This window comes from Gasterosteus aculeatus, chromosome 20 (genome assembly GCF_964276395.1).
Source record: "Gasterosteus aculeatus chromosome 20, fGasAcu3.hap1.1, whole genome shotgun sequence".
In the NCBI taxonomy this organism is placed as follows: Eukaryota; Metazoa; Chordata; class Actinopteri; order Perciformes; family Gasterosteidae; genus Gasterosteus; species Gasterosteus aculeatus.
In genome coordinates, this window is record NC_135707.1 from 8,545,884 (window position 1) to 8,570,061 (window position 24,178).

Sequence of the window (24,178 nt, forward strand, 5' to 3'; positions counted from 1 at the left end):
AGTTCAGCGAACTAAAGAAAGGTTTGGGAAGGGCGTTGGTTCCGGTAACTTAAAAAACAGTCCAGTAAACAGTTAACAGCCTTTAGTTCTGGGAATTAAAAAGACATTCTGTCAGAGGTTAGTTCTGGGAACCCAAAAGGGGATTAAGCAAAACTTTCCCCACATTTCTGCAATTTACTTCTGCACGGCAACTTTTATATTTTAATATAATGACTGAAGACGGTGGTGTGGAGGGGCCCTTAGAGCAGGCACTAGGGAGCAACGGGGCCTTGCGAATGATTCAGATTGTTACCTCAGACATGTTCAAAAGAGAAAATGAGGATACAAAGCTCCCTAAACCTGATTGTTTTCATACTTTCACTCGTAACTACTTTACGCCACTATTTCACATTGTTTAAGGCTGCTCTGACCTTGTTGTTTTTTCTCATGTCTGCCAGCTCATAAAATAATAGCAACATTTGGCTTCCTCTCTGTGGTCTCTGGGTGTTTTATCGAGCAGAGGGACAGAAAGAACAGATTGACCAAATCTACCCGACAGACTGGAGAGTTTATGATTAACGGAACTCACATGATGCAACAACATGTGGCCAAACCCCATCGATGAACTGCTGTATAGGATTAGATAAACAAACATTTGATGGTGGAGCTCTGGCATGCGGGTGAGCAAAGACAAATACGTTCTTAACAAATTGGCAAAGATGGAGAAGTAAAAAAGTACGACTCAGCATTAATCAGCACGGTGTGTTTCCATGTGTTTGTGTGTTGCGAGATATTTGTATTCTCTTCATTAGAAGAACAGCTGCCACAATATCACCTCTACATCACACACACCCACACACACACACACACACCAGATGCCCGTTCTGTCGCCTTAACAGACTGTCAACATATTTATGTTTATTTTGGAATATATGTCCCGTTCATTATATTTTTGGCACCTAATTCCTGTCATCATTGTCAGCTATTCTTCTTCATGAGTTCTTTCCTTCAATACAGACTAATGAGAGCAAAGAAGGATCACGTGTTGTGATCACGTGAGCTCAAACTGCGCAGCTGCGGCATCACCACTGATTGCCTCGTGTCACTGCGCACGGTGCACGCAGCTGCTTCACCGTCACAACCTTGTTTTTATATCAACTAATGTCGGGAAGTTTAAGGCACACAATGTTTTTTTCCGGTGTTGTTAAAATACAGACTCGTGTTCTGACTCAGCAGAATGTGGGCGTGTTGTCGTTCAGAAACTTTCTCGAGCTCGAGTGTGAGGAAACTTCTGAGATTGTGCAACTGGGGGGCGAGTTGACAATGAATCACCACGGCAACGGGCCGACACACACTGCAGAGAGCCAACAAAGTGAGGAAAGACTCTCCCACTTTGGACCAACACACCCTTAACTTTTCCAGAAAGAGCTGTGGTTGTTTAGTCACTAGGTAGAGGACAGTTTAACTGAGCACATTCGTTTGCAGCGCCGCAGCAGAGCAGGTGAACCGGCCTCAATAAATCAACTCGCAGGGACAAATTTAATTTCAAGGAGAAATATTGCTGCTTGGGAGAGAATCCGCAAAAGCCTATCGGGAGCGTAGGAGGCACCGTACTAAAAGAGACCGAGTGAGACAGAGCGTTAACAAGGGCATCAAAGCCATGGAGCATGGAGAGAACTACAGCAGCCTGCACGAGTTCACGGAGGAGCCGACCCCCGGAGCGAACCGGCTCATTCTGGAGCACAGCGACGGTACAGTGTGTTCATGTCACTGAAGATATTGGGAGATTTCACGTGCTTAAGAGCCAGTGGGGAAATATCATGTACACATATGTGCAATTACTCAGGTACTGTGACAATACGAAGTACTTTTACTTCATTTATTTTCTTAATGTAAAGTCTACTTCACACTATATTGCAGAGGGAAATGCTTTACTTAACATACGCAATAACAGTGGTGAAAAAAGTATTCACATTGTTTACCTGAGTTAAAGTCGCAACAGCTCTGCAAATTCCACATTTAAAGTCCCGCATTCAACGTTTACTTAAAAAACGGGTTTGAAGCAAGCAACTTATCCTTGTTACATGTATTATATATTAAACTATTGAATTATCGTCCATTGGGGATAATAATCTGCTGCGCGATCTCTTTTCACTGAGCGGCTTCTCTGGGCTTCACGAGATGATTGACAGTGGTGAGTGGACAGCTTCCTCTTCTTGTGTCCCAGGCTCCCGGGGACTGAAGCGGGGCGTCGAGTGTTTGAGGAGTCGGGCTGCTCTCCTGATGGCTTTATGCTTTTTGGCCTCCGTCTGTGCCAACATCATCCTCACTGTGCTCCGTAAGTATGAACGACCTGCCCTGCGGTCTGAGCCTGCGTGTCTCCCTGCCTCTCTCTCTCTCTCTCTCTCTCTCTCTCTCTCTCTCTCTCTCTCTCTCGCTGATTATTCTCTCTTCGCGTCGGCTCGCTGCGCTTTTAGACACCTATAATTGGCAATAGCAAAGATAAAGCGCTCCTCAGTCCGGTGAGGGGGAAGTAATAGAAAAAGCACAAAAGTCCACGATTGTGAAATATTTCTTCTGCCGGGTCAACAGGCTGTGGACGCCCAGCATGATAATGTGCTTGTGAGGGCCCCCTCGTTTAAAAACAAACACCACTGGGGATGCAGGTGCTTGATCTATTACCAACACACACACACACACACACACACACACACACACACACACACACACACACACGCATTCACAGAAACGCACACACAAGCTATTGAGTACTATTTCAGAATCTGAAAATGATGACCTGCAGCAAGAGAAGAATAAGAGCTAGACTTAATACTTTACATATTTTAAGAAGATGAAGATGATTTAATTCCACCATATAACTATGGCATAAAAGCATCATGACAAATCTGCCAATATTCCTAGCAGTTAAATGTTGTTATTGTAGACTTCATGTTGCAGATTTGCTGTGTTAGTTGCACAGTAAACAATATCTGCCATAATAGATAATGCAGCACATTTTCACATCCAACAATTAAAAACTGTCAACAATCATCTTCATTAATTGCATATATTATATCAATTACTCTTCTTAGCAAAGATTAGAAAAATGTGTTTTTAATAGGCAAATGGGATGTAACGTAAACTGAGGAAACACAAATATGGAAAAATATCTGGCAATGAAACCACAGAAAGGTTTAAATTATGCTTCTTCTTTTTTTACAGCCGTGAGGGAGCTCATGTAAACTCAATTATTTCGAGCAACAGCAGCAGTAAAATGAGATTTACAGACGGTACGGAGGAGATTCACAAGAGTAGAGGGAGCTGTGGGTGAAAACCTGACAGTATGCAATTGCATGCGTTTATAGTCAGGCTTTTATTGGTGGCAATATTGTTCCACGCTGAAATAGCTCCACATTTACAGGGTGATTTTACATTAAATTTGGTACAGATGTTCATATTCCTCAGAAGATGAATTTTTAGAAACTTTAATGATCAAGCGTTATGATCATCATCTCTCAGATACTGTAACCAAAAGCACTGAGTGTCATTCCCAATGGCGTCTGCTGCGCATTCGTTCTATCCATCTGCCTCTCTCTATCCTTCTATCTGTCGGTCCGTCGTCATTCCATTCTTCCTTCCTTGTCAGTGGTTGGCAGGCCGGTGCCTGGTGCTCCCCTGGACTCCCCATCTCTCGGTTTCAAGCTGAACTCGGCACGGACGCGTTACGCCCGGCTGTGCGAGGACTACAGCGCTCTGGGACAGAGCTGTTCAAAGACAGGTGGCGGAACGTAAATCAAACTTGCACCCAATCTTCATTTCCTGCCGGCCTTGTTTTACTGTTAGCCCTCAGGCTTTTTTTTTTTTTTTTAGTTCTTGCCCTCTTCATCTCATCAATAGTTAAGCGGTGCAGGGATTGCCCTGAAGGATGGCTCCATGCCGGGGACCAGTGTTACTACTTCAGCAACGACAAGCTGGACTGGCTGAAGAGCAGAGATAGCTGTGCCGATATGGGCGGCCATCTTACAATACTGCACACCATGGAACAGCATGTGAGTGAGTGTGTGTGTGTGCGCGTGTGTGTGTATGGGGTTGGGCTGAACACAACTTAATGGACAGAAACGAACACCTGCTGACCGGCACAGGTGTTTCTCCTTCCCCTTAATTGGATCACTTACTGTGATCTTCACTGTGTGTGTGTGTGTGTGTGTGTGTGTGTGTGTGTGTGTGTGTGTGTGTGTGTGTGTGTGTGTGTGTGTGTGTGTGTGTGTGTGTGTGTGTGTGTGTGTGTGTGTACACAGACAGGAAACATAAAGCCACAGAAGTCTCTGTATTCCCATCTCAACACATTTTTTGTCTGATTAAAACATAGACTTTATAAAAGGAGTATATTATACGCTCAGGACTGCGCGGTGTGTCCACAGACACCAGACAGGTTCCCCTTTTCGTTGCGTAACACATTTTTTAGGAGGTAGACAAAGTACACATTTATCAGGCCTTGTGTACATAGAGTTCAGTGACCCAATGCAACAGGCCTGTTTCACAGCGAACATGTTGACCTTTCCTTGTAGAAAAAGAACATTCCCTAATCAATGATGGCTGAATAACTGTTAGCTGCTACAGTTTCATGGTCCGGGTGGCTCACTGGTACCATGTTTTAGCGCACTATTGGGAAATTAGGACATTTTGTCATCCCTTCTAAATATCGGAACTTCGAAGTGTTATTACATGACATTATTATCGTTATTACATTCATTGAGATTTAAAAAAAATAGGAATTTCTTATGGATTCAGCACTAATGAATCCACTGTGTTTTTCAGGACGCTCTGGTAGAAGAAGTCAAGAAAAGTGACGGATTTGATTACCACTTCTGGATCGGTCTGTCTGACCTAGACAGCGAGGGAGACTGGAGATGGGTGGACAACACAACATTGCAACACAAGTAATATCTGCTTTAATATTTAATGCAGTAAATAATTGATTTGTTCATGTTTTATATTAAAGAATATATATATATATGAGAGAGAGAAAGATGAAATAGCATAACATCAAAAGATAGAAAAACATGCATGCAACATGTTCATTTTTGTTTCAAAAGCTCAGATAAAAGAGTTTAAAAATGCTGTGAATGAATCACAGACTCGGGTGGGGTGAGCTTGTTTTTCACATTTGTCAGAAGTGTTCACAGTTGTTATTTATAGACCACCCTATCAATCCATGTTTCCTCCTCTCTCGGTCTGTCACAGATACTGGGATCAGTTGAGCTCCGAGCCAAATAACCATCAGTCAGGAGGGGAACATGGAGAGGATTGTGCCACCTTAGACAGCCATGCAAAGACATGGTTTGATGTTCCCTGTGAGCACATTTATAAACGGATCTGCCAGATGGATGTCATTCAGCTCGACTGAATCCCAATACTACTCAAAACATTGCAAAACACAAGGTTGTGAAAGAGAAAGAAAATGAATGGTTTCAGAATAACAGAAAACAAATCTCAGACCAAAAGGTTGTTCTTGTGACATATATTTGTATTTTTTACTGGTGGAATGGTTTCTGAAATGGTTGGTTTTTGAAAATCTCAATAAATTGAGATACAATATATTGGAGAAAATTGTATAACTCTTGAGTGAAAAAAAATGTAAAGAGATTATGTATTTTAGTGTTGCACACATTTTAGATAGAGTTGGATGTAATTATTTGTTTTTAGAAGATATACTGTAATTTGTCCTCTTTTGTGCCAATTTAAAAATAATGAGCCTATAAATATATTCAAATCAGGTCTTCATGTTGCAAAGTTGAATAGCACAACACTATCATTGTGTTCTACAAATTTGAGTCACTGTTGTTAATCTTTAGAAGACATTTCGAAAAAAATGTGAGAAAAGTGAGCTGCAAAATATTTCAGAAACATTGTATATTTAGTTGTACGGTTGTTTACCCATTAAAGGTACATGATAAGAGAGTGGGAGCCTTTTGACAGCTCTAAACCTTGGTGAGTCATTAAGCCGGTGGATTGTAGTTAACAGTGCTAATAGCACTAACAGTATAATCTACATCCAACATGCCCCTGGAGCCACAGCTGTATGGGGGAACAGGAGTGTGGGGGCTGTGTGAGTCACTTCCATAAATCCGTCTATCAATAGACATTTTCCTTTAACCATATTGGGATTTTTTTTTTCAAAATACATTACTGTCTTATCTAGCCTAGTTTTGTTTCTTGTTAATCCTGAGTGAAAAGGAGCTTCTCTCACAGAATGTATTCTAATCAAAATGTCTGCTCGTCTCAGTCTGTTGGCTGACCAGCACACACTCAAAGTAGTAGCTCAATGCAGTAGTGTAACATTGCATATGTATATAACAAAATATTAACATTGACATGAAGTTAAGTTTTACAAAATGTGAATTTCTCACTGAAACAGAATTGATTGATATGCATTTCTAGCAAAAATAAATACAGGTCAATAAAATCTTCTATTGCTGAACAGTTTTCTTTGGGTTGATCTTGTTTTCCATCCAGGACATCCACATTTTCAACTTATCTCACAAACTATCAGCTGAAGTCTCAGGCATCGATATAACTGCATCCTCCGACAGTATACAAAGTTAAGGCTCACAACCACAGACTCTACAACCATATACTCTATGCCGACAACAAATTACAGATGAGATGATTTAAAATGAAGTCTATGTCTATGGAATGCCGTTTTAGTCAAAATTAAATAAATTAATAAATACATAAATACATGTACATACCCCTTGTCTTCTCAGTGTCTATTAACCCACCGCTAGGAAGCGCTGTTCTCTCAGATCCGCTTATATAGTTTCTGAGTGACAGCAGCACATGTCCCGCCTACTTCATTCTTACTGTCCAATCAAAGCTTACGTTGCTTTGTTGTCGTACGTGTGCTAACTGCGGAACTAAACAGTCAAGACGGAGGCTATCTGCTAAAAAACAACATAATAAGGTACATTTGGACACACCGACTCTCAACTAACACTTTTGCGGAAGTATCTTTTTGCCTTTTTTTTTACTTCCCTGTTAGTTGTGCATCATATTGGTATGATTTAGATTATTGGAAAGGCTTAAAGTGGTTGGCGGCCTAACGTCAACGTGAAGCCTTCGGTTAGCAACTTAGCTAGCGTGACACACTGAGACCGAACAAACACATTTGGATGAAATATCATAAAATGTAATTAAACTACCGATACACCGATTTTTTCATATTGAGAACTTCTGTCGTGTGCACTTATGTCTGTTGACAGGGTAATTTACTTGCTAGCTTTAACGATAGCCGTGTGACTGAGCGGTGTTAAGCTAGCGTTATAAGATGGGTGATTTAGTGGTTATCAGTTAACGTAAGTAGATTCTCCTCATAACCCACTTTACCTTTTGGTTGAGATTTGACATGATTTCATGCAACAATTAACGACTGTCTGTCCACATATTAGTAACTTAATCACAGTCCCAATCCCAAAATAATTTAAGGTGACGTTAGCATTTGTAAACACGTGTGCACGTTTGCTTTTGGAGACAAGTGTATTTATTGTTTTTGTCTACATTTAAATTGCTATATTTAAGTAACGATTGCATTTATTTCACCACATTTGCAGTCGAGGTCACTGTTCAGTGAAAATACGTTTGAATCTTTTCCCCCGCGAGCACCAGAAACTCGCGAACGTCAGTCTTTGGCTTCCATTCATTTAGTGCTCATTGTTTCAGCTTGCTTGAGAAGATGCGCTTTACACTCCACATTTAGATGTGCATCTAAATGCATCAGATTTAGGATGATACAATATATCTGCACCCTCTGCACTGACTTTGTTGAATAAGAACCAGACTAGTCTTAGCTAAGCAGTTTGGTATCCAGACTCATTAATTTCAGGGAATGGCCTCAGGTCATAAACAGTCTGCAATTGCAATAACTTTACCATGCACATGAAAAACTAAACTTCTTCTGTGTCCCTGCTGGGATTAGAATATCTTAAAATATCACATCAAACTCAACACAGCTCCTCAGATTGACATATTTGTCAAATACAGGTTTCAAAACAAGAACAATTTGCATCCACAAAGATCTTTTGCCATTGAGTTTTCAAAACGATTTCCGTCCAAATTATAACCCCTGAAAACAACTGTTGCGGACCATTCACGCACACTGGGAACATTTACATTTGTACATTTGTTGCAAACTTGAATACCACTTTTGCCAATATATGCTGAGAAAACCAGCTGTTGGAGTGATTCGTGGGCGTTGTCTAACGATGTAATTGGCCTGATGGCGCGGACGTCGCGTTTTGTGCCAACCAATCCCGTTTTGCAGCCAGTGTACGTAAATAGTCATGTGACATTCGCCTTCAGACCCGCCGGTGTGGACATTTCAAAACCCCGTAGACAAAAATGCATCCGTGTGGATGTGGCCCGAATATCTGCTGAAGACACAGGATGATGGTAACTGGTAATTATTCAGGCGTTGTCCAAAGTGCATTTGCATTGTGTATGCAGGGAATTGGTTTCAATAAATAAACATGGGCTGTTCTTTGCATTCATTACCCTTGGTGACTGTATTGGTGCTACCGAGTGCCGCTACTCCCCTGCTGTCTGTGCTCCTCGGGTAATTTGAGCGCTTAAGTGTTCTTTGGTCAAGAGTACTTGGCTGCTGTGCATGACAAAGAGACCTACATCCCGTGGAGTCCTTCTGTTCATTTAAACGACCTAACAATAGTGTTTAAGGCAGGTTGTGATACGGTGTCCCTAGGTGCCGTCGTTTAAATGGCAGAGCCAAGGCGTTAACAGCAATGTCATTTCCTTGATTTTTATCGGGACATTCTCATTCTCATGTGTCTCTCTTTATTACTTTTGTCTAACCTGCTCAGCTTTTGGTCTCCTGTCTCCCGTGGCGTCAGATGGAGGTGGAGCAGCTCCTGTCCCTGTCGGGCCCAGCACTGGCCCAGGCTGTCAGCTCTCTGCTGGAGACCCCAGGCCTCTACGTCTTCTCCGACATCCTGGAGCTGCCTAATGTCAGAGAGGTAAACACACTCTTGCACTTCATCTTCCTCACCCCTTGTGTCTTTTGGTGACCTTTTCAGACCTGGCATGAAAACAAGCCGTCTTGATCACAGTTTGACAGTTTCTCTCGCATGTGTTCATTTATCCAGGACACATTAGGAATCTGATCAATCAAACCAATTTCAGAAGGGTCAGCGATGCCTGTGACTGTAATGTTAATGCCTCATCAACACAACGGGTGTTTCCTCCCCATATCTGATCACGTTTATGCCTGTGGACACTTGTGCATCAATGATGTAATCAATGTCGTGACTCCTCTCCCAATTAACACATCTATAGATAGAGTTCCTGAGCGTGATGCTGTTAAGGCTGGCGCATGCTTCTGCGTCTTTACGCATAGTCGTGTCGACGCACTCGTTTCAATTCATGGTTCTAAAAGGCTTGCGCGTGTTGCAAAGCAATTCACCGCCGGAAAAATAGGTGGAGTAACGTTTTTTGTCAAAGACGACCCAGAGAGTGACGTCTTTGTGTGTGGAAGTTATTGGTTTGTTTATTTATTTATCATAGACTTTATTGCCCTGTGCATCACCACTGTTGCTTTTCATCACGGAAACATTTGTCCCGTATTTTCCTCCACAACTTTGTTCCCCTCGACCAGCAAACCGACGTTTGCGGAGATCTCCCTCCATAAATCAGAGGCCATCCGCGCGTCCTCATAGTCCGCCAATGACGGCTTGTATAAGCGCTCATATTTACGTCAGAATTGCGTTTTTGCATTTCTTAAAAGGGATGAAAAAGCCACTTTGCTGTAGAATGCGCTTGAACACTCAATTTCCCTGCATGTTTTTTTGCATTTCCAAAAGTGTCGTCCTTTTCATTTCAATATCAGGTTCCTATCTCAATAATAAATAGCATAGAACAAATAAATTATAGTCGAGAGTCTCGCGAAAGACGGAACAGGCCTCAGCTGAAAGCTTCCAGACAGCCACGAGGAAACTGTAGGAAAGATTACAGTGTTCACTGGAGACAGATCTGACCAAAAGACGCCCATCGGGAGAGGAGCAGCACGGATGAACAAACCGAGTGACTACAACCAACCAGCAGCATGGCGGCGAAATGGGTCATTTCAGTGACATTCCCGCCTAAATACAGCCTTACTCAAGGAGTCTCAGCAAGGCTCAATTTGCTGTTGCAGTTTTTTATGTAAAGTCTCATTTCATGTTTTCCCCGATCTTCCTTCTACTACACAGATGGAGAATGGCCCTCATGCACCAATGTACCAGCTCCTCAACCTCTTTGCCTATGGAACCTACTGTGACTACAAAGGTATTACAGTGGCAGCATGGTGTAAATAAATAATGGGGGCGTCCCTGAATCTCTTTTATTATTAGCCGTATGTTCTTTGTTTCAAGGCAGGTACCCTGACACAGACTTTAAACGCCCTCACCTGAGACACTGCAGACAAGATGACTGGTGTGCTTATTTGTTTGGGCAACTATTCACAAAGTGTTTTTTAATGACTGTCTGTGTTGCAGAAGTACTGCCACAAAATGGCAGTAAACCAATCTTTTGTGACTTAATTTGTCGTCTGTGTGATGCGTTGTGAAGCTTCAACAAGAAGTGGAATGTTAATTGTGTCTAATTTTATGCTGAACATCAACCAATAGCCTGGGAAAAAAAATTAGCCTACTTTTTTTGTTCCCTTCCCTTTGGAGTCACGCCGACAGGAAGCACATTTTCTCTCATAGTGCTGCGTAGTGAAGCCCTCAGAGGAGGTGTCAGAGCGCTGCCTTCCCGGAGGGTGTCAGTCCTGTCACCGGGGAAGCATGGCAGCAGGAGACGTAGTCCCAGGGGACCGACTTCCTTCCGACTATGTTCTGAGGGGGCTTTAAAGAGCCCCGCGTGTCCCTGTACGATTCTACACTTCAAAGAAATAAAGTAGTGCTTCAATTATGTGGGACTGTTTGACCCTCATCAAGTGACACTTACATGCTGCCTGACTATTTCCTGTTCTTTTTGCTGAAGAGAGAGCAGCCTCTCTACCAGAGTTGACCCCGGCTCAGAGAAATAAACTGCGCCATCTCTCCATCATCAGCCTGGCATCCAACCTCAAGGTACTAGTTCATTCTTTTCACGTCCAATTTTCACAGGGCGGTGCAGATTAACTGTGTATTTTGTTGTTTACCTCAAAAATGGAAAACATTATGCAGCCGTATGTAGCCTCATTGCTATGACAATAATGCAAAGTATTGAATATTTTTTTAGGTGCGTTAGTTACAAGGGGAACTAACATCCAAATCATGAAAAAACCCACATACTTTTGGTATGTGCAGTGCATACAACCCCAAAACTGTGAAATATCGTTGTTTCTTTTGGGATGTAAATATCAAATAACGTTGATTCGACAAGGCATTTGGATTTGTCTCCCCTCCCCATGTCACATGCAGGCTCATTAGAATATACTGCACTTCATGTGTCTATCTCCACCAGCGGATTGAGAGATATCTTTGCAAAGTTGCACCAAATTGGTTTTGCAGGCCAATCAGAACAGACTTTCCGGGATGGAAGGCTTAAAGACGCACGGGCCAAAACGTAAGAATTTGAGACCTGGCGAATACAGGCAGAATACACAGTTATTTTCATACCGCTTATGTGGCTGCGCAATTGTATTAGTTCTAAACAATTCATTCCATTGCCCAGAGAACCGGCTAGGGAGAGGGTGGGAAAAAAATCTAAATTCATGTTTAAGTAGAAACCAATAAAAGTATTAACCTGAAAATGCACTCAACATCTCTCCTTTTGAGCCTGTTTTATATCAGCTAAATTAGAATTATAGGAACCAACCGGCCTTTCAGTTTGAAGCTTTTCTAGAAAGCACTACCAGCACATCCACTACTGCTCAATCATCCCTTCATGTGCATTGTAAAGTATTTAATGTTCTTTTATGAAGGAATCACACACACACCTTCCAACCGTACTGCACATTTCCCCCATTTTCTTTATCCGCTCCTAATAATAAATGATTCATTATTCCCACTTAACTTTCTTTATTTTTAATAAACTTAATCTCACTTTTTCCTGCCATGGCTCCTTTCGCTGCGGCATCTGTTTTTCTCCTGAATATGCCACTACTCTCTCCGTGTGTAGGCTTGAACTCCCTAATTGGCCCGTTAAGGATTGCTGAATCCAACATCCTCCTCCCACCTTCTTCTCACTGTGACATTTAGACAAATGGGCAATTTTACTGTAACATTTTTTGTCATTTTCCATCAAACAGTTAAATTGGAATCAAATGATGTGCCTGTATACATTAGTTAAAAAAGGAGAATATGTAAAGTCTCCTTGTGTCCCCCCCCCCTCCTCCCTCAGTGCCTGCCATACTCGTTGCTTCTGCAGCAGCTTGAGCTGAAGAATGTGAGGGAGCTGGAGGACCTGCTGATAGACGCCGTGTACTGTGACATCATCCAGGGCAAACTGGACCAGAGGAACCAGCAGGTGGAGGTGGACTGCAGCGTGGGTCGTGACCTCGGCCCCAACGAGCTGCCAAACATTGTGAACACGCTGCAGGAGTGGTCAGTGTCGGCCCCGACTCTTCAATGCGCACACTTCTTTGTGTCTCCGGGATCAGCTTTCTAACTCTCTCTGTGTCTTAGGTGCACAGGTTGTGAGGCAGTGCTGTGTGGTATTGAGGAGCAAGTCTCGAGGGCAAACCAATACAGAGAGAGCCAGTTAAAGGTCAAAGTCCAAGTGGAAACAGAGGTCAGTCCCTCATTTCTTCAGCCTACAGTAACTCCTGTGTGTGTGTGGAATGAATGAAGAGAATGTGACTCTTCCCTCTTCAGCATTTGTTTATGCTTCCAGCCACATGTGGTCTTTTAATTTTCTCCCTGATTGCATATTTTATCTTTTCTTTCGCATTTTGTTTGAGGGTAAGTAGGCTCATACACCAACGTGTTCATAAACACATTAAAGTATGAATTCCTCCAAAAAACCTGACTTGCTATACGACCAGTGTTCCTGTAATACAATTACGTTCCCCAGTAATGAGTAATGTAGGAATTACAATTTACAATTGCAGTTATTATAGATATTAGTAATGTTGCCTTACTTGCATTACTAAAGTGATTCGTTTTTTTGTGCAAAGTGAGATTAAATCATTCATCAGTCTTAATGCATCTCCAGGCAGATATTACGTCGGGCACACGTGTGACTGATCCGAGGGAGAGGAAGAGACAGGCCTGCTTCAGTTTAACATTTTGCATTGTCAGTTGAAATTTTAATACTAAAGGTCAAGGGCAAGGTGGTAGGGACACGGGCAGCGCCACCTTCTATCGTGGCTCACTTGTTTACAGCAGGATAGGCAGAGGAGAATATTGATCGACAGGCGGGGTTTCTGAAAGATTCTATGATGCGCTTTGGTACCAGGACGTCTCCTTTGTAAACAAGCAGAATAGTAGTAAGTAAAAGAGGCACTGAACACAAAAGACGACATGTTGGGAACCTTTCCTTTAACCTCATTTTGAATCCATCCTCAGGTGTCAAATCTTCAGAAAACGTTAAAGGCCAGCGCGGCCTCTCCGTCGTCAGGCCCCGCCCCCGCTGGAGCCGCCTCCAATCAGGACGCAGATCAGCCTGCGGAGCCACGAGACCCCGCTTCCTCTCAGGAACCACGACAACCAGGCAAAAAGAGTTCAAAGGTGAAAGGGTGAGTAATGTGTTGCAACCCGCTGTTTGGGCTGCGTGGAAGTGTGTGACAACACAAACGTGCACGATGGTGTCTTGGATGTTATGGCCGTTTGAAACTAAGGGAACCACCAAGTTTTTGCATAGAAATTGCATTCATACTGCATCGCCAAACAACCCAGAGATCAAATACGTAAAATGTGTTTGGCCATGAAGAATAATATACTTTAACAATTTTTTTGCTTTGTTTGCGGTGCGCGGTGCGCTGGTGAACAAGGTTTTTTTTTCTTTTCCACGAGTCATAAAATTGAACCAAAAAGCTGCAGGAGGTTTTGTACCATTTTACGTGTATTTTATTGCTGTTTCGTAAAACGTTTTGGTACTCTAGTTTTTGAAAAGTGCCTTATAAATACAAATGTACCTGTACCTTTATAGACAGAGCCCTACAAAGACACTCAGAAGTAAAGCCATTAGTCCAGTACTTTAGTAGAGCGAGGAAGTTAATTCAACGCTGAACTACTGTTTCTATTTTTTTTCCTTTTTTTTTCTTCAATATACATTCAAAAGCCAGCTGCCGTTTGATGGTTTGTGTGTGTGTGAACGCGTCTCTGCATGAAGTAGCTTTATTATCACATCAGTGGTTTGCAGCCGTATCCCATCGCTGCTTTCAGGGACTCTCTTCCTGCTCCGCTTCCATCCGGCCCAATTACCGATGGCTAATTTCACATCTGTCCTGGATTGTAAAATGTCACTGGATATACAAATGCACCACGCGCTCTCATCCCAAAAGAACCGTACCCCCCTCCAGGGATCCAAAGATGCTTTGCTCGTCTGCTGTTTGTTTTTGCTGCCGAACCCAAAGCAGTGATTATTTTCTGGCTGCATGTCATATTCTGATGACGCATTGAGCTCTATAATTTTCAGCACTGCACTTCATTCAAATGAAGAGCCACTTGAAATCCAAATTAATGATAGCTTAACCTCAATCCTCAAATTAAAAAATGAGTTTTTGCACCATTTCTTTATAAAGCTATTTAAAGGAAGGGACTGTTATTATTAGAAATTAGCACAAAAATAGTATTTTTTTAAATTTTGTAATCGAGAATCCATTGGGATCAATGCAAAAAAAGAAAATACTGATCAAAAGGACACCGTTGCATCAGAACTATGCTGGTTTAGTAGTGCAAGTAAAAAGTAAACGTGTTAATCGTTACAGATTTTTGATACATCTCAAAGTTTGAATGCAGTGTTTTATATTGTTGTCCCCACTCAGGCTGCGTGGCAGTGGGAAGATCTGGTCCAAGTCCAACTGAGAGACAGAGACAGAGATGTGGAGACGAGGCACTGATGGACACTATCACTGAGTAACAGACACATGGACGTCTTGCTGGGCCAAAGCATGTTCATGGACACCTTTGTCACACGCACGCGCACACACACACACACACACACTTCACAGGACAACCAGGAAACTTCAGGTGAACTTTTCTTGTCACCAAATCTCCCTTCGACGGAGTTGGAATCACGCAGTGCCACCTGCAAAATGACAGGTGTTACATCCACTCTTGCAATTCTTAATAGGTGACTTTCAGTCTATACACACACACACACACACACACACACACAATTGCACATGAAGATAGAGCAGTCTGAAGCAGGATCGATATATTTGATGTGTAGCTCTTTTGCTTTGATAAATGTTCTTTTGGTTTAGATTAATTCTATGTTGCTTTGTATTTTTTTTTTTCTTTCTGCTGAGTTGAGACATGTATAAAATCAGAATATAAATTGTTGCGAAATAAAACAAAGCCCTGTACTTACTTACCATGACTCTTCGTATCACTGTCAACTTCTTTCATTAAATGCACTTCAAAGTGCATCTCTGGAGGGGGCACAGCTAAATGTTAACTCGCACAAGGGGGCTACCAGTTAGCAGGTCAAGCCATTAATTAGGGCACATCCCCAAAGAGACTAATGTATTATAGAGCTCAAGCTTCCCTTGTGCGCAACCAGCATGGCTACACACACACACATCCATATTTCATACGTGTGTTTTGCCCAACGCTATTATTTCAATGTCAAAATTGCCAGCCACCTCCATCAGTCAGATTATCCTTCCTCATGCCTCCAACCAGTCTCTCACCTTTTTTTATTTTTATTCTGTTCTCTCTAATTCCCCGCTCCTCCTCCTGCGCGACATTAATGGTACCAATTATCGGACCAGCAGCAGCAGTGAGAGCGAAAGAGACGACAGGGAAATTGTGGTCCTGTTTTATTTAACCCTGCGTATTTCTCTACAAAATCCGTCCCATCTCTATAAATAGTGGCGTTAATTCCAGTCAGTGTGATTGAGCTTCGTTGGCTCACAGTTGTTTTTCCACCAGATTGGAGCCGTGATTTCTAACAGCTGTTGGGTGTTTGTTGGTGACGGAAGGGTTAGCTGGCCCACGCGTGGTGTTGAGAGCGTGTGTCACGTTTCAGCGTGTGAGCGGTGACTGCACACGCACGTTCACACCTGACTTCGGCCTTACTGTTTGTTGTTCGGCTTCTCATAACGCCGACGTTCCTTTCGAATTTCTGAGCGGAACAAAGGCAATCAATTCGTTTTGATTGGTCGGTAAAAATGCCCAGAGGAGATGGAAGCGGTGGCTGTGCAGCAGACAAGCTGGAGAATCTCAATGGACTCAGTGGCACTCCTCCTCTGGAGACTGTGTTCATTTTATTGACGTTCGTTGTAAAAAACGCAACCAGAGGAAATATTTTTTTCTGAAGCAAGAGGAATCCACATAAGGGCAGCGGATAAGGAAAGGTCTCAGAGGAAAGCGGCCGCCTTATTCTTTGTTCTCCCTTTTCAGCTGCTCCTCGCGGGTAAGAAATATGATTGGGACATGCAGTACTTTTTAATGCCAAGCCCAAGGTTCAACATGAATGCTAGCTGCTGGACTAAATGTTGACTTTGGGGAGAAATTGCGCTTAAAAAGCAAATTGCAAGCTACGTCCTCCCCATTGCAGAGCTCAGTGGAATTCATTCAAACAGCATTTAAATAAACAGATACAGACACACAGCTAAAAGGCCAGTGTTGAGTCTTTATTGAACTTCCATGGTACAGAAAGACCACATTTCTACAGGACTGCTACTAAAAATCACGAGACGAGATATCTGGAGGATAGCACGAGTCACGCATGAGGCCACCAGCGTTATGTCTGTAGGGGAAAATACTTAATGTCTCAAAGCTGCTTAGAAAAGTTGGCAAACACAAACTGATGTTTGAGTCAAAGGTTTGATAAGACATCACTTATTGATAGGTGAAATAGACATTTATGAATAATAGATTTGAAGCTACTCTCCCAGGTTTTTCATACGCTGTACATACAGATTCATTGGACAGAAATGATGCTCCTTGATGAAGTGATCGGTGCACCCAAGACAGTTTATACACAGTGACTGGAGAAGTGCTGAAAAGGAAAGCTGGCGGTTTTGTGTTTCCAGATTGATCAGTTGGGGGGGGAAAAAACAAACATCTTGGTAACATCAGTCCTTTGATCGCGCACGTACAGTTCACAGATGCTCATTTCCATGACAACAAAAATCCGTCTTTGTTGTGCACCATCCAAAACCTTTTGGGAGTCATTGATTTTCAACACTAATGCCTCTATCCATTCCCGCTCTGAATATTTTACCCCCGCCGCTGGAAGTACTACACGCTTAACGCACCTCGAACACAGTCCAGCAGGAACAGAGGCTGCTCACAAAGACTCGACAAAGAGGTGAACGTCAGCCAGATAATTAAGAGAACAAATCATGAGGAAATAACAAAACAAAACCGACTCATCTACACAATGCGCGGGGAAAAAGCCACACAATATTTGCATTCCGGGCGCCCAAAGCGGGGAATAAACAGCAGTTTTTGGAGCGTGACATGTTAAACACATTGCCCGTTGGCTACATCCGTGCCAAAACAGCTTTGTGAAATACCCCGTTCAGTGTTTGGCGATGCTGAGAATGCCTTTTTAACCGTTTGCGAACCAGATACAAGCCTGCTGAACTGAGCTGAATTTGATGAGCGTCATTTCATGAAAGACACCAAACAGCTTCACACGGGCAGCCGAATCACCGGATCAACAGTTGTAATGAATTTCAGATGCAATTGGACGTTGCGGGTCTGTTGAAGTGCTTCTTTGAGAATTAGTCATGGCGGGTTCGAGGAAGGGAGCGCTTGGCTTGGCGGAGCTCGGGGCCATACGGGGGGAGGTAACAGTGACGCATGAGCCACATGAAAGAAATGTATACCAAGCGCAGAAGGGAGGAGGGGAGGGAGGGAGCGGCAGGTTGGTGTGTTTGGGCTTTTTAGACCTCGAGGAAGCCGAGGAAGTTTGGCGATGGCGGGATACCTGGGACCCCTGGATTCCTTTCACAGTTTCAGAGGAGATAAACGTCGCTGCGGGGGAAACCCTCTGGCTGTGCTGATGTTCCTCTTCAGGCCCGGGAGAAATGTTTACCATCTGGAGCAACCGCTCAGAGGTTCACAACTGGGATCCTGACAAAGCAAGAGAGACAGAGAAGAGGGGTGAGAGAAACCAAAAAACAAAAAAAGGTGACCAAAAGGAGGAGTGGAGGAGTGCGGGAAGCGTAGGGAACTCTGAGGGCGGATGGAGCAGAGGAGCACGGAGGCCTAAAGCTGGAAAATTAGTGTCTACGAGAATGGAAAGCTGCATCGCGGGGGACTGAGAGAGCGGCGAGGAGAAGACGCGCAAGAGAAGGAGGAAGAGGAGGAAAAGCTGGTGGGGGGGGGGGGCGACGTGAGCAGGAGCACTGGAGTACAGCACTATAATTATCCTGATTGAGATTAACTTTGAATACCCTCAAATAAAAGCAGCATTTCATGGGCGACTGTGACTCATCCGTAGAGGGAGTTAAACACACGGATACATCTGACAGCAGTACCAACACTGCAGGCCTCAATACTCCTCAGAGAGTCACTGGCCATTCATACTCCATGCAATGTGTATCCTTATGAAACAAAAGAAGTAATAACTGTGCTTCACACACACACACAAAAAGCAAACTTGAAAGTAGAGGTGCACAGAAACTCAAACATGCACATCACACTCAAAGACGTAGACACACACACAGACTCACACACACTAGAGTGGTGAGGCGACTCATTACCTCTCCCTGTCGGTGAAGGAGGAGGAGGTGCTGTGCAACGTCTGCCGGCTGTCCTCCGAAGCAAGGGAACGAGGAAGCGCGAGGGAGAGTGGGGGGGCCACGCCACGGGAAAGAGGGGGTGGATGCTGGGAACAGCTGCGGTCGTAACTGGGAGAGAATGAGGACGATAGACACAGATGGGGGAAGAGGTGTAAAATAGGGACACGGGGAGAGGAGTGGAATAGCAGGGAGACGTGACAAATGCAGACAGAAGGATGGGAAAAGAAAAAGATGTGAATTAAAGAAAAGAGAAAAAAAAGAGATCAAGACGGAGAGGGACAAGAATAGAGGCCGAGATTAAATGAATCAAAGAAAGTTTGAGTTTTAGACGAAACAGATAACAGTGAAAGGAGGTTAGAGAGGGAGAGACAGGGAGCAGGAAGTGATAGAGACGGGTGGAATTAAGGGAGACACAGATAAAATAACAGCAGAATGAAGAGAGAAGACAGAGGAGGGGGGAGGGAGGGGGGGACACAGAAACCATCAAGAACAGCCGAGACATTTAGCATCAGCGAACACATTACTCTGCCACTGTGTGAGAGAATTAGTGCCCTCATCTGACTCATTAAAACGCTGTCAGCCGAGGGGGGGGGGGCGAGAAATAAGGGGGGGGGGGACACCGAGACTCTGGGACGAGGGAGGGAGTCAGGAGGGGTGAGGTGGAAAGGATGCAACAAGGTTAAGGAATGGACAGGGGGGGGTGGGGGAGGTGAAGACAGAGAGCCAGACAGAGTTCACGCTCTTAAGAATACTTGGGAGGCACAACAAAGCTGCTGGTGAAGCCGTAAAAGACATCGCGCAGCCTCATCTTTCCACACTAACACCTGTTCTGGCTGACTCCTCTCTCCCTAAATGCACACACACATACACACACACACACACACACACACACACATCGTCACGCCTGATAACATTAGCCACACAGTTTCGGGGCCGGGGAAAATCACTGAGCACATATGCCGCTCTTCTATAATCATAATGAACTGGACGCCGGCCAATTTCCACTATAGGCTATCATTTCAGTCCATCTGTACCCCCCCCCCCCTCTCCGGTTCATGTCGCCGCAGCACTCTCTCCATCCAACACATGGCGTTATTTACACATTTATGACACCGAGGCTTGAGCCAGTCTATAGAGAGGAGCTGCTGCCATGTCTGCAGTCTTTAGAATCTCCCACTTTTGTAGGGCCACTTTGGATCCACCGGCAGTGTGTGTGTGTGTGTGTGGCGGGGCGGCGGGGGGGGGGGGGTTCCTCCATGGCGGCTTCCTCGGGAGTGAGTTATTGAAACAACGGCGAAGGCAAGTCTCAGGAACAGAGCGAAAAGGGGGTTTTATCGTGTATCAGCTCACAGCAAGCTGGAGGATTATCTATGGATCAGCAGCAGGACTGGCGGCGCTGGAGAGATAGGAGACTGGGGAGGGAGATAAAGAGGAGGAGCAGCTGTGCAAAGACAAGCAATGTTAGAGCAAGGAAACGGTGATAACTGTAAGTAAGGAAAGAACATGAAGGAAGAAGAGGAACACCGGTGTTTAGAAGGAGGGGAGGGGGGGTGAAGCCGGCGCAGTGCATGTAGTGCGTCTGAGAGCAAATCTGATTTTAAACGGACGTTTAATTTGTTTTCTCCCTCACCTGTTGTTCTATTGATCTATTTGTTTATACGGTCGATCGAATTGTTCCGACTTCAAACAGCTCACCACAAGGTTGGAGGATTGTCTTGAGTAACTGCGTCACAGCCTTTCTTACAAAACCAGGCAAATTACACCAAATTGAGGAAAAGGAAAACAGTGATTTTTTTTTTCTTCCCCCCCTTTGAGAGAATATGAAAAGATAATGTGGACGAGAACTAATTTGATGCGTCAAGGCGATGAAATGAAATATTATGATGCAATAGATAGAAGAGAGAAAGAAAAAAAAGGTGCGACGTGTGCGACGTGTGCAGAGATGAGTCCCAGTGGTCAAATAAACTGCATTATTGGTTTGATCAGCAAAGCGTGGAAGTGCTCCGCTACGTCACATCGATGACTCCCCACCTTCAGCTAATGGCCACGTGTGCAGCAAGCACTTCTTACGGGGCCTGAAAACGCACACACTGAGTTTCCAAATCCAGGGGGCTTAACTCGCCGGTAAAAACCGCGTTATGGCTCAAGCCTTTAAGGCAACACGTCGGCCCTCAACTCCACTTCCATCCCAATGCTTTCAGGGAAGGTTTAATCATTGCAACTGTAATGGAACCAAATGATACATCTGTGCCACATCTGACTTTACGGCGCACAAATGTCGTTAATAAAGTCATTAGTAAGCTATTACTTTGCTCTCACTTGAGGGAAGAATACGCAGACACGTTACGTAGTCCTGAATATGACCGACTGACTGACAAGCTCATGCAAACAAATCTGCAAATATCAAAGTTTCGTCTTCACTAAAAACCCCATTTGGTCTCGACACATCTCGCACAATTCATTAATGTTTATCGTGAGCCGTCAGTGGGTAGAAAGGGGCACGTCTGCAATTTTCCTCTCTTCAAGCCCCCATTTTTCAAAACAGAGATTTTTGATTCTCAGCCTTGACTAATCTCGCAATCAGCTGTTCCTAAAACAATTCACACAGAACTAAGGCATTTTTACCTGGGACTCCTGTTCAGTGTTTGTATATGTCGACGGATTATAACCAAGTCAACAAAAGAGTGATTAGTCAAAAGAAGTAAAATGATCATGGAACCAACACTAGATTGTATACAAATAAATCCAGATTTTATGAAGCAAAATATATGTTATCTGTACTCTCCTATTTTGTAAAGCATCTCATGGACGGTGTCCCCATGATGGGAACTCTGTTCTAAACTAATTTATAAGCAATTTTAGCAAACGCTGCTTTACTGGCAGAAAAAAAAAAACGATTGCGCAATTGTAACCCAGGAGGTTCACAAACACTCTCAAAGAAGGCGCTTTAACCTCAAACCTTTAATCTCAGAGCATACGAAAACAACATCATGCCGTACTAAGGGAGGCGCCCTGTGTTGAAGCTTGATCTGGACCTCACCTCGCTGTGTCTGATCTTCAAATCAAACATTTTCTATTCCCACAACTTTTTGAGTGAGGAGAACCAGTGGTGATCTCCTGCCGTGGGAGAGGTTTCTCATAGAGGAAGCTCACCAACCATTCACTTTTCTTTATACGCCCACATGCACACACAGTATTTGGGAGATTCCTACCAGAGTTTAGCTGTAATGATGACTGCCGTCAGGATGAGCAGCGAGGAGATGGTCACGGTGACGTAGAACTGAGGGTCCACTGTAACACACACACACACACACACACACACCATGTATAATTGTATCCAGAAGAAAGGAGGTGATGAATAAAGCCAGCTGAAACATAATATTGAATGTACGAGACGATGTCCTCCAACAAAAAAAACACGGATCCGATAACGTCTTGTATCTTGCACTTTGACGGCGCCCAATTCCTCAGTGTGAGTGATGAGAACTTTATTAGGCATTCCCGGCCACAGACACAGCCGGCACCACACAGCCGGCTTCACACTGGTGACAGCGAACTCCTCGGGGGACTTGCGGTATGTGTGTGTGTGTGTGTGTGTGTGTGTGTGTGTGTGTGTGTGTGTGTGTGTTCACATGGGCTGGGTCTCGTGGCTATCTTTATTTAGAAATCCTTCATGTGCATCTCCTGGTGCCCACCTTCCTCAAGCTCCGTCTCCTCCGCGCCCGTCCCTCCGTCCTCCACTCCCTCCAGGTCCTCAGACTCCGGCGGTGCGTCCTCTCTGGGCTGCATGCTAGAGGGCCAGTTAGACCCGGTGGTGCCGGCCTCCTGCTGATGCCCACGGCGGTGCAAGGGGTCAGTTTCCTGGCTTGAAAGGAAGTGATAGGTCTCATCCTCCAGAGGCTGCGTTGGACCCCAGACCACCGCCCACAGAGGGGTGGGTGTGACCTGGGCTGTGACGGACAGCTGGACCGACTGGGCGTCTGCCTGCTCCTCGCCCTCACTATTGTCACGGTTACAGGTGGAGGGCCGTGTCACCAGAGCAACCAGGAGAATGCAGGTGAGGCAGCGAAGGGCAGTCAGTTGTGTGACAGGAGAGATGGAGCTGGAAGAGAAGTGGAGGAGAAAGAATGAGAGGTGGTGGACTGACAAAGAAGTTATCTAAGAGAATGTATCCTCCACCGGCGTCCTGCACGACCTCATCGGCTCAGAAATTGATTCTTATTCCAGCCATCACTCAGTATGACATTTTATGCATCAGCACCTCATACGTCCCTCCTCCACCTCGGTTACTCTCCATCTTACCATCTCTCCATCGCTTCGCTCTGTTCACTGAGACGCCGCTCCTCCGATCATCTCTCTCTGTAAGACAGGACAGGGAGGCAGGAGGGGGAGAGAGAGAGGGAGAGAGAGAGGGCGAGAGAAGGAGGAGGGTCCAGTTTTTTTTCTTCTTTCATGTTGCTAGATAAAAAACATGTAGACACCAGCAGGAGTATTGGCAGAAAGCCAACTGAAAAAAATAAAAATAAAAAAGCATACAGACTCCCCTGGGCTTTTAAATTATACGCACAATTGTGCGCCACATGTTTGAACGGAATCCACATCTGCATTAAAAAACACCCAGATTTACATACTCTTTGTACATTCTGCTCTCTCACACACACTTACAGTGAACACACCTGAGCATAGCGTATTAATCATCATTAGAAGCATCCTGCGTGGAGCAAATACTCCATGTGGCACTTTGTGCGGAGAAAGGCAACTTCCAATCCCAAAATTGCTGCCTAAATGCCACAGAAACGTCACTTAGAGACACACAAGCACGCCGGCAGACGGACACAGACACACACACGCTCTCCGACACATATCAGTTATCATGCCTACCTCTGGCAGTGGAGAGAGGGAATGAGAGAGGGAGACAGAGAGAAACGGGGGAGATACAGAGAGCAAGCGAGGAAAAAAAAAAGAAAAAAAAGCATCGGTTGCCTTAGCGACTGAGACATGTAGAGTCTGCTAGAGTAAGAAAGGGGAGAGAGAGCAATGAAGGGAGTGCAAGAGACTGTAGGAAAGAGATTTAAATGCTAATTATGTGCTTTAAAAAAAAATGGTTCAATTAAAATGGACGCAGAGGAAGATAAATTAATTTAAGGGGGCAAACAGAGATGATACCGAGGACGATTCTGGTAAGCTCTTTTTAGAGGAGGTTAAAAAACTCTTGATGATGATGTTTACAAGAAAAACGGGCAAGGACACCCCAGAGAGCAAGATACCGAAATACAGACAGCAAAGAGAAAGGGGAAGGAA

General features: G+C 44.2%; 3 protein-coding genes across 11 annotated transcripts; 2 read left to right on the plus strand and 1 right to left on the minus strand.

Annotated features, from left to right (window-relative positions):
- Nucleotides 1-620: 620 nt before the first annotated feature.
- cldc1 (C-type lectin domain containing 1) lies at nucleotides 621-6,460 on the plus strand. 2 transcript variants are annotated; one of them, XM_040165835.2, is made up of 6 exons: nucleotides 621-1,730; nucleotides 2,207-2,317; nucleotides 3,626-3,757; nucleotides 3,877-4,028; nucleotides 4,798-4,919; nucleotides 5,224-6,460. In XM_040165835.2, the coding sequence occupies exons 1-6, from the start codon at nucleotides 1,640-1,642 to the stop codon at nucleotides 5,384-5,386; spliced, it is 771 nt and encodes a 256-aa protein (XP_040021769.2). In that variant the 5' UTR covers nucleotides 621-1,639; the 3' UTR covers nucleotides 5,387-6,460. The 2 variants fall into 2 exon arrangements, with proteins under 2 accessions (XP_040021769.2, XP_040021768.2); XM_040165834.2 differs by having other exon boundaries at nucleotides 634-1,730; nucleotides 3,850-4,028.
- A 328-nt stretch (nucleotides 6,461-6,788) lies between these two features.
- cops7a (COP9 constitutive photomorphogenic homolog subunit 7A) lies at nucleotides 6,789-15,492 on the plus strand. Of its 4 annotated transcripts, none has more exons than XM_040165831.2 (8): nucleotides 6,789-6,943; nucleotides 8,883-9,005; nucleotides 10,236-10,311; nucleotides 11,011-11,099; nucleotides 12,355-12,557; nucleotides 12,639-12,744; nucleotides 13,521-13,690; nucleotides 14,942-15,492. In XM_040165831.2, the coding sequence occupies exons 2-8, from the start codon at nucleotides 8,883-8,885 to the stop codon at nucleotides 14,979-14,981; spliced, it is 807 nt and encodes a 268-aa protein (XP_040021765.1). In that variant the 5' UTR covers nucleotides 6,789-6,943; the 3' UTR covers nucleotides 14,982-15,492. The 4 variants fall into 4 exon arrangements, with proteins under 4 accessions (XP_040021765.1, XP_077951119.1, XP_040021767.1 ...); XM_078094993.1 differs by having other exon boundaries at nucleotides 6,844-6,943; nucleotides 13,521-13,682; XM_040165833.2 differs by having other exon boundaries at nucleotides 6,851-6,943; nucleotides 8,853-9,005.
- Nucleotides 15,493-16,735: 1,243 nt separating this feature from the next.
- pianp (PILR alpha associated neural protein) lies at nucleotides 16,736-23,845 on the minus strand. Of its 5 annotated transcripts, none has more exons than XM_040165843.2 (6): nucleotides 23,759-23,845; nucleotides 23,180-23,236; nucleotides 22,573-22,979; nucleotides 22,090-22,168; nucleotides 18,839-18,985; nucleotides 16,736-18,206 (listed from the first exon to the last, which is right to left on the minus strand). In XM_040165843.2, exons 2-6 carry the CDS (start codon nucleotides 23,188-23,190, stop codon nucleotides 18,185-18,187), a joined length of 666 nt encoding a protein of 221 aa, XP_040021777.1. In that variant the 5' UTR covers nucleotides 23,191-23,236; nucleotides 23,759-23,845; the 3' UTR covers nucleotides 16,736-18,184. The 5 variants fall into 5 exon arrangements, with proteins under 5 accessions (XP_040021777.1, XP_040021779.1, XP_077951126.1 ...); XM_040165845.2 differs by lacking the exon at nucleotides 23,759-23,845 and adding an exon at nucleotides 23,554-23,752; XM_078095000.1 differs by lacking the exon at nucleotides 18,839-18,985 and having other exon boundaries at nucleotides 23,554-23,768.
- Nucleotides 23,846-24,178: the final 333 nt, after the last annotated feature.

Excerpts from the sequence above, each read along its gene's own strand:
- cops7a (XM_078094993.1), top strand. The coding sequence starts at position 8,883 with ATGGAGGTGGAGCAGCTCCTGTCCCTGTCGGGCCCAGCACTGGCCCAG. Across the intron at positions 10,312-11,010 it reads AACCTACTGTGACTACAAAG|AGAGAGCAGCCTCTCTACCA; the intron begins GTATTACAGTGG and ends TTTTTGCTGAAG. Across the intron at positions 12,558-12,638 it reads GTGAACACGCTGCAGGAGTG|GTGCACAGGTTGTGAGGCAG; the intron begins GTCAGTGTCGGC and ends TCTGTGTCTTAG.
- pianp (XM_040165843.2), bottom strand. Across the intron at positions 22,169-22,572 it reads GGAGACGGAGCTTGAGGAAG|TGGACCCTCAGTTCTACGTC; the intron begins GTGGGCACCAGG and ends TGTGTGTTACAG. Across the intron at positions 18,207-18,838 it reads TCCTTCACCGACAGGGAGAG|GATCCCAGTTGTGAACCTCT; the intron begins GTAATGAGTCGC and ends TTGCTTTGTCAG.
- cldc1 (XM_040165834.2), top strand. The coding sequence starts at position 1,640 with ATGGAGCATGGAGAGAACTACAGCAGCCTGCACGAGTTCACGGAGGAG. Across the intron at positions 3,758-3,849 it reads ACAGAGCTGTTCAAAGACAG|TTCTTGCCCTCTTCATCTCA; the intron begins GTGGCGGAACGT and ends TTTTTTTTTTAG. Across the intron at positions 4,029-4,797 it reads TGCACACCATGGAACAGCAT|GACGCTCTGGTAGAAGAAGT; the intron begins GTGAGTGAGTGT and ends TGTGTTTTTCAG.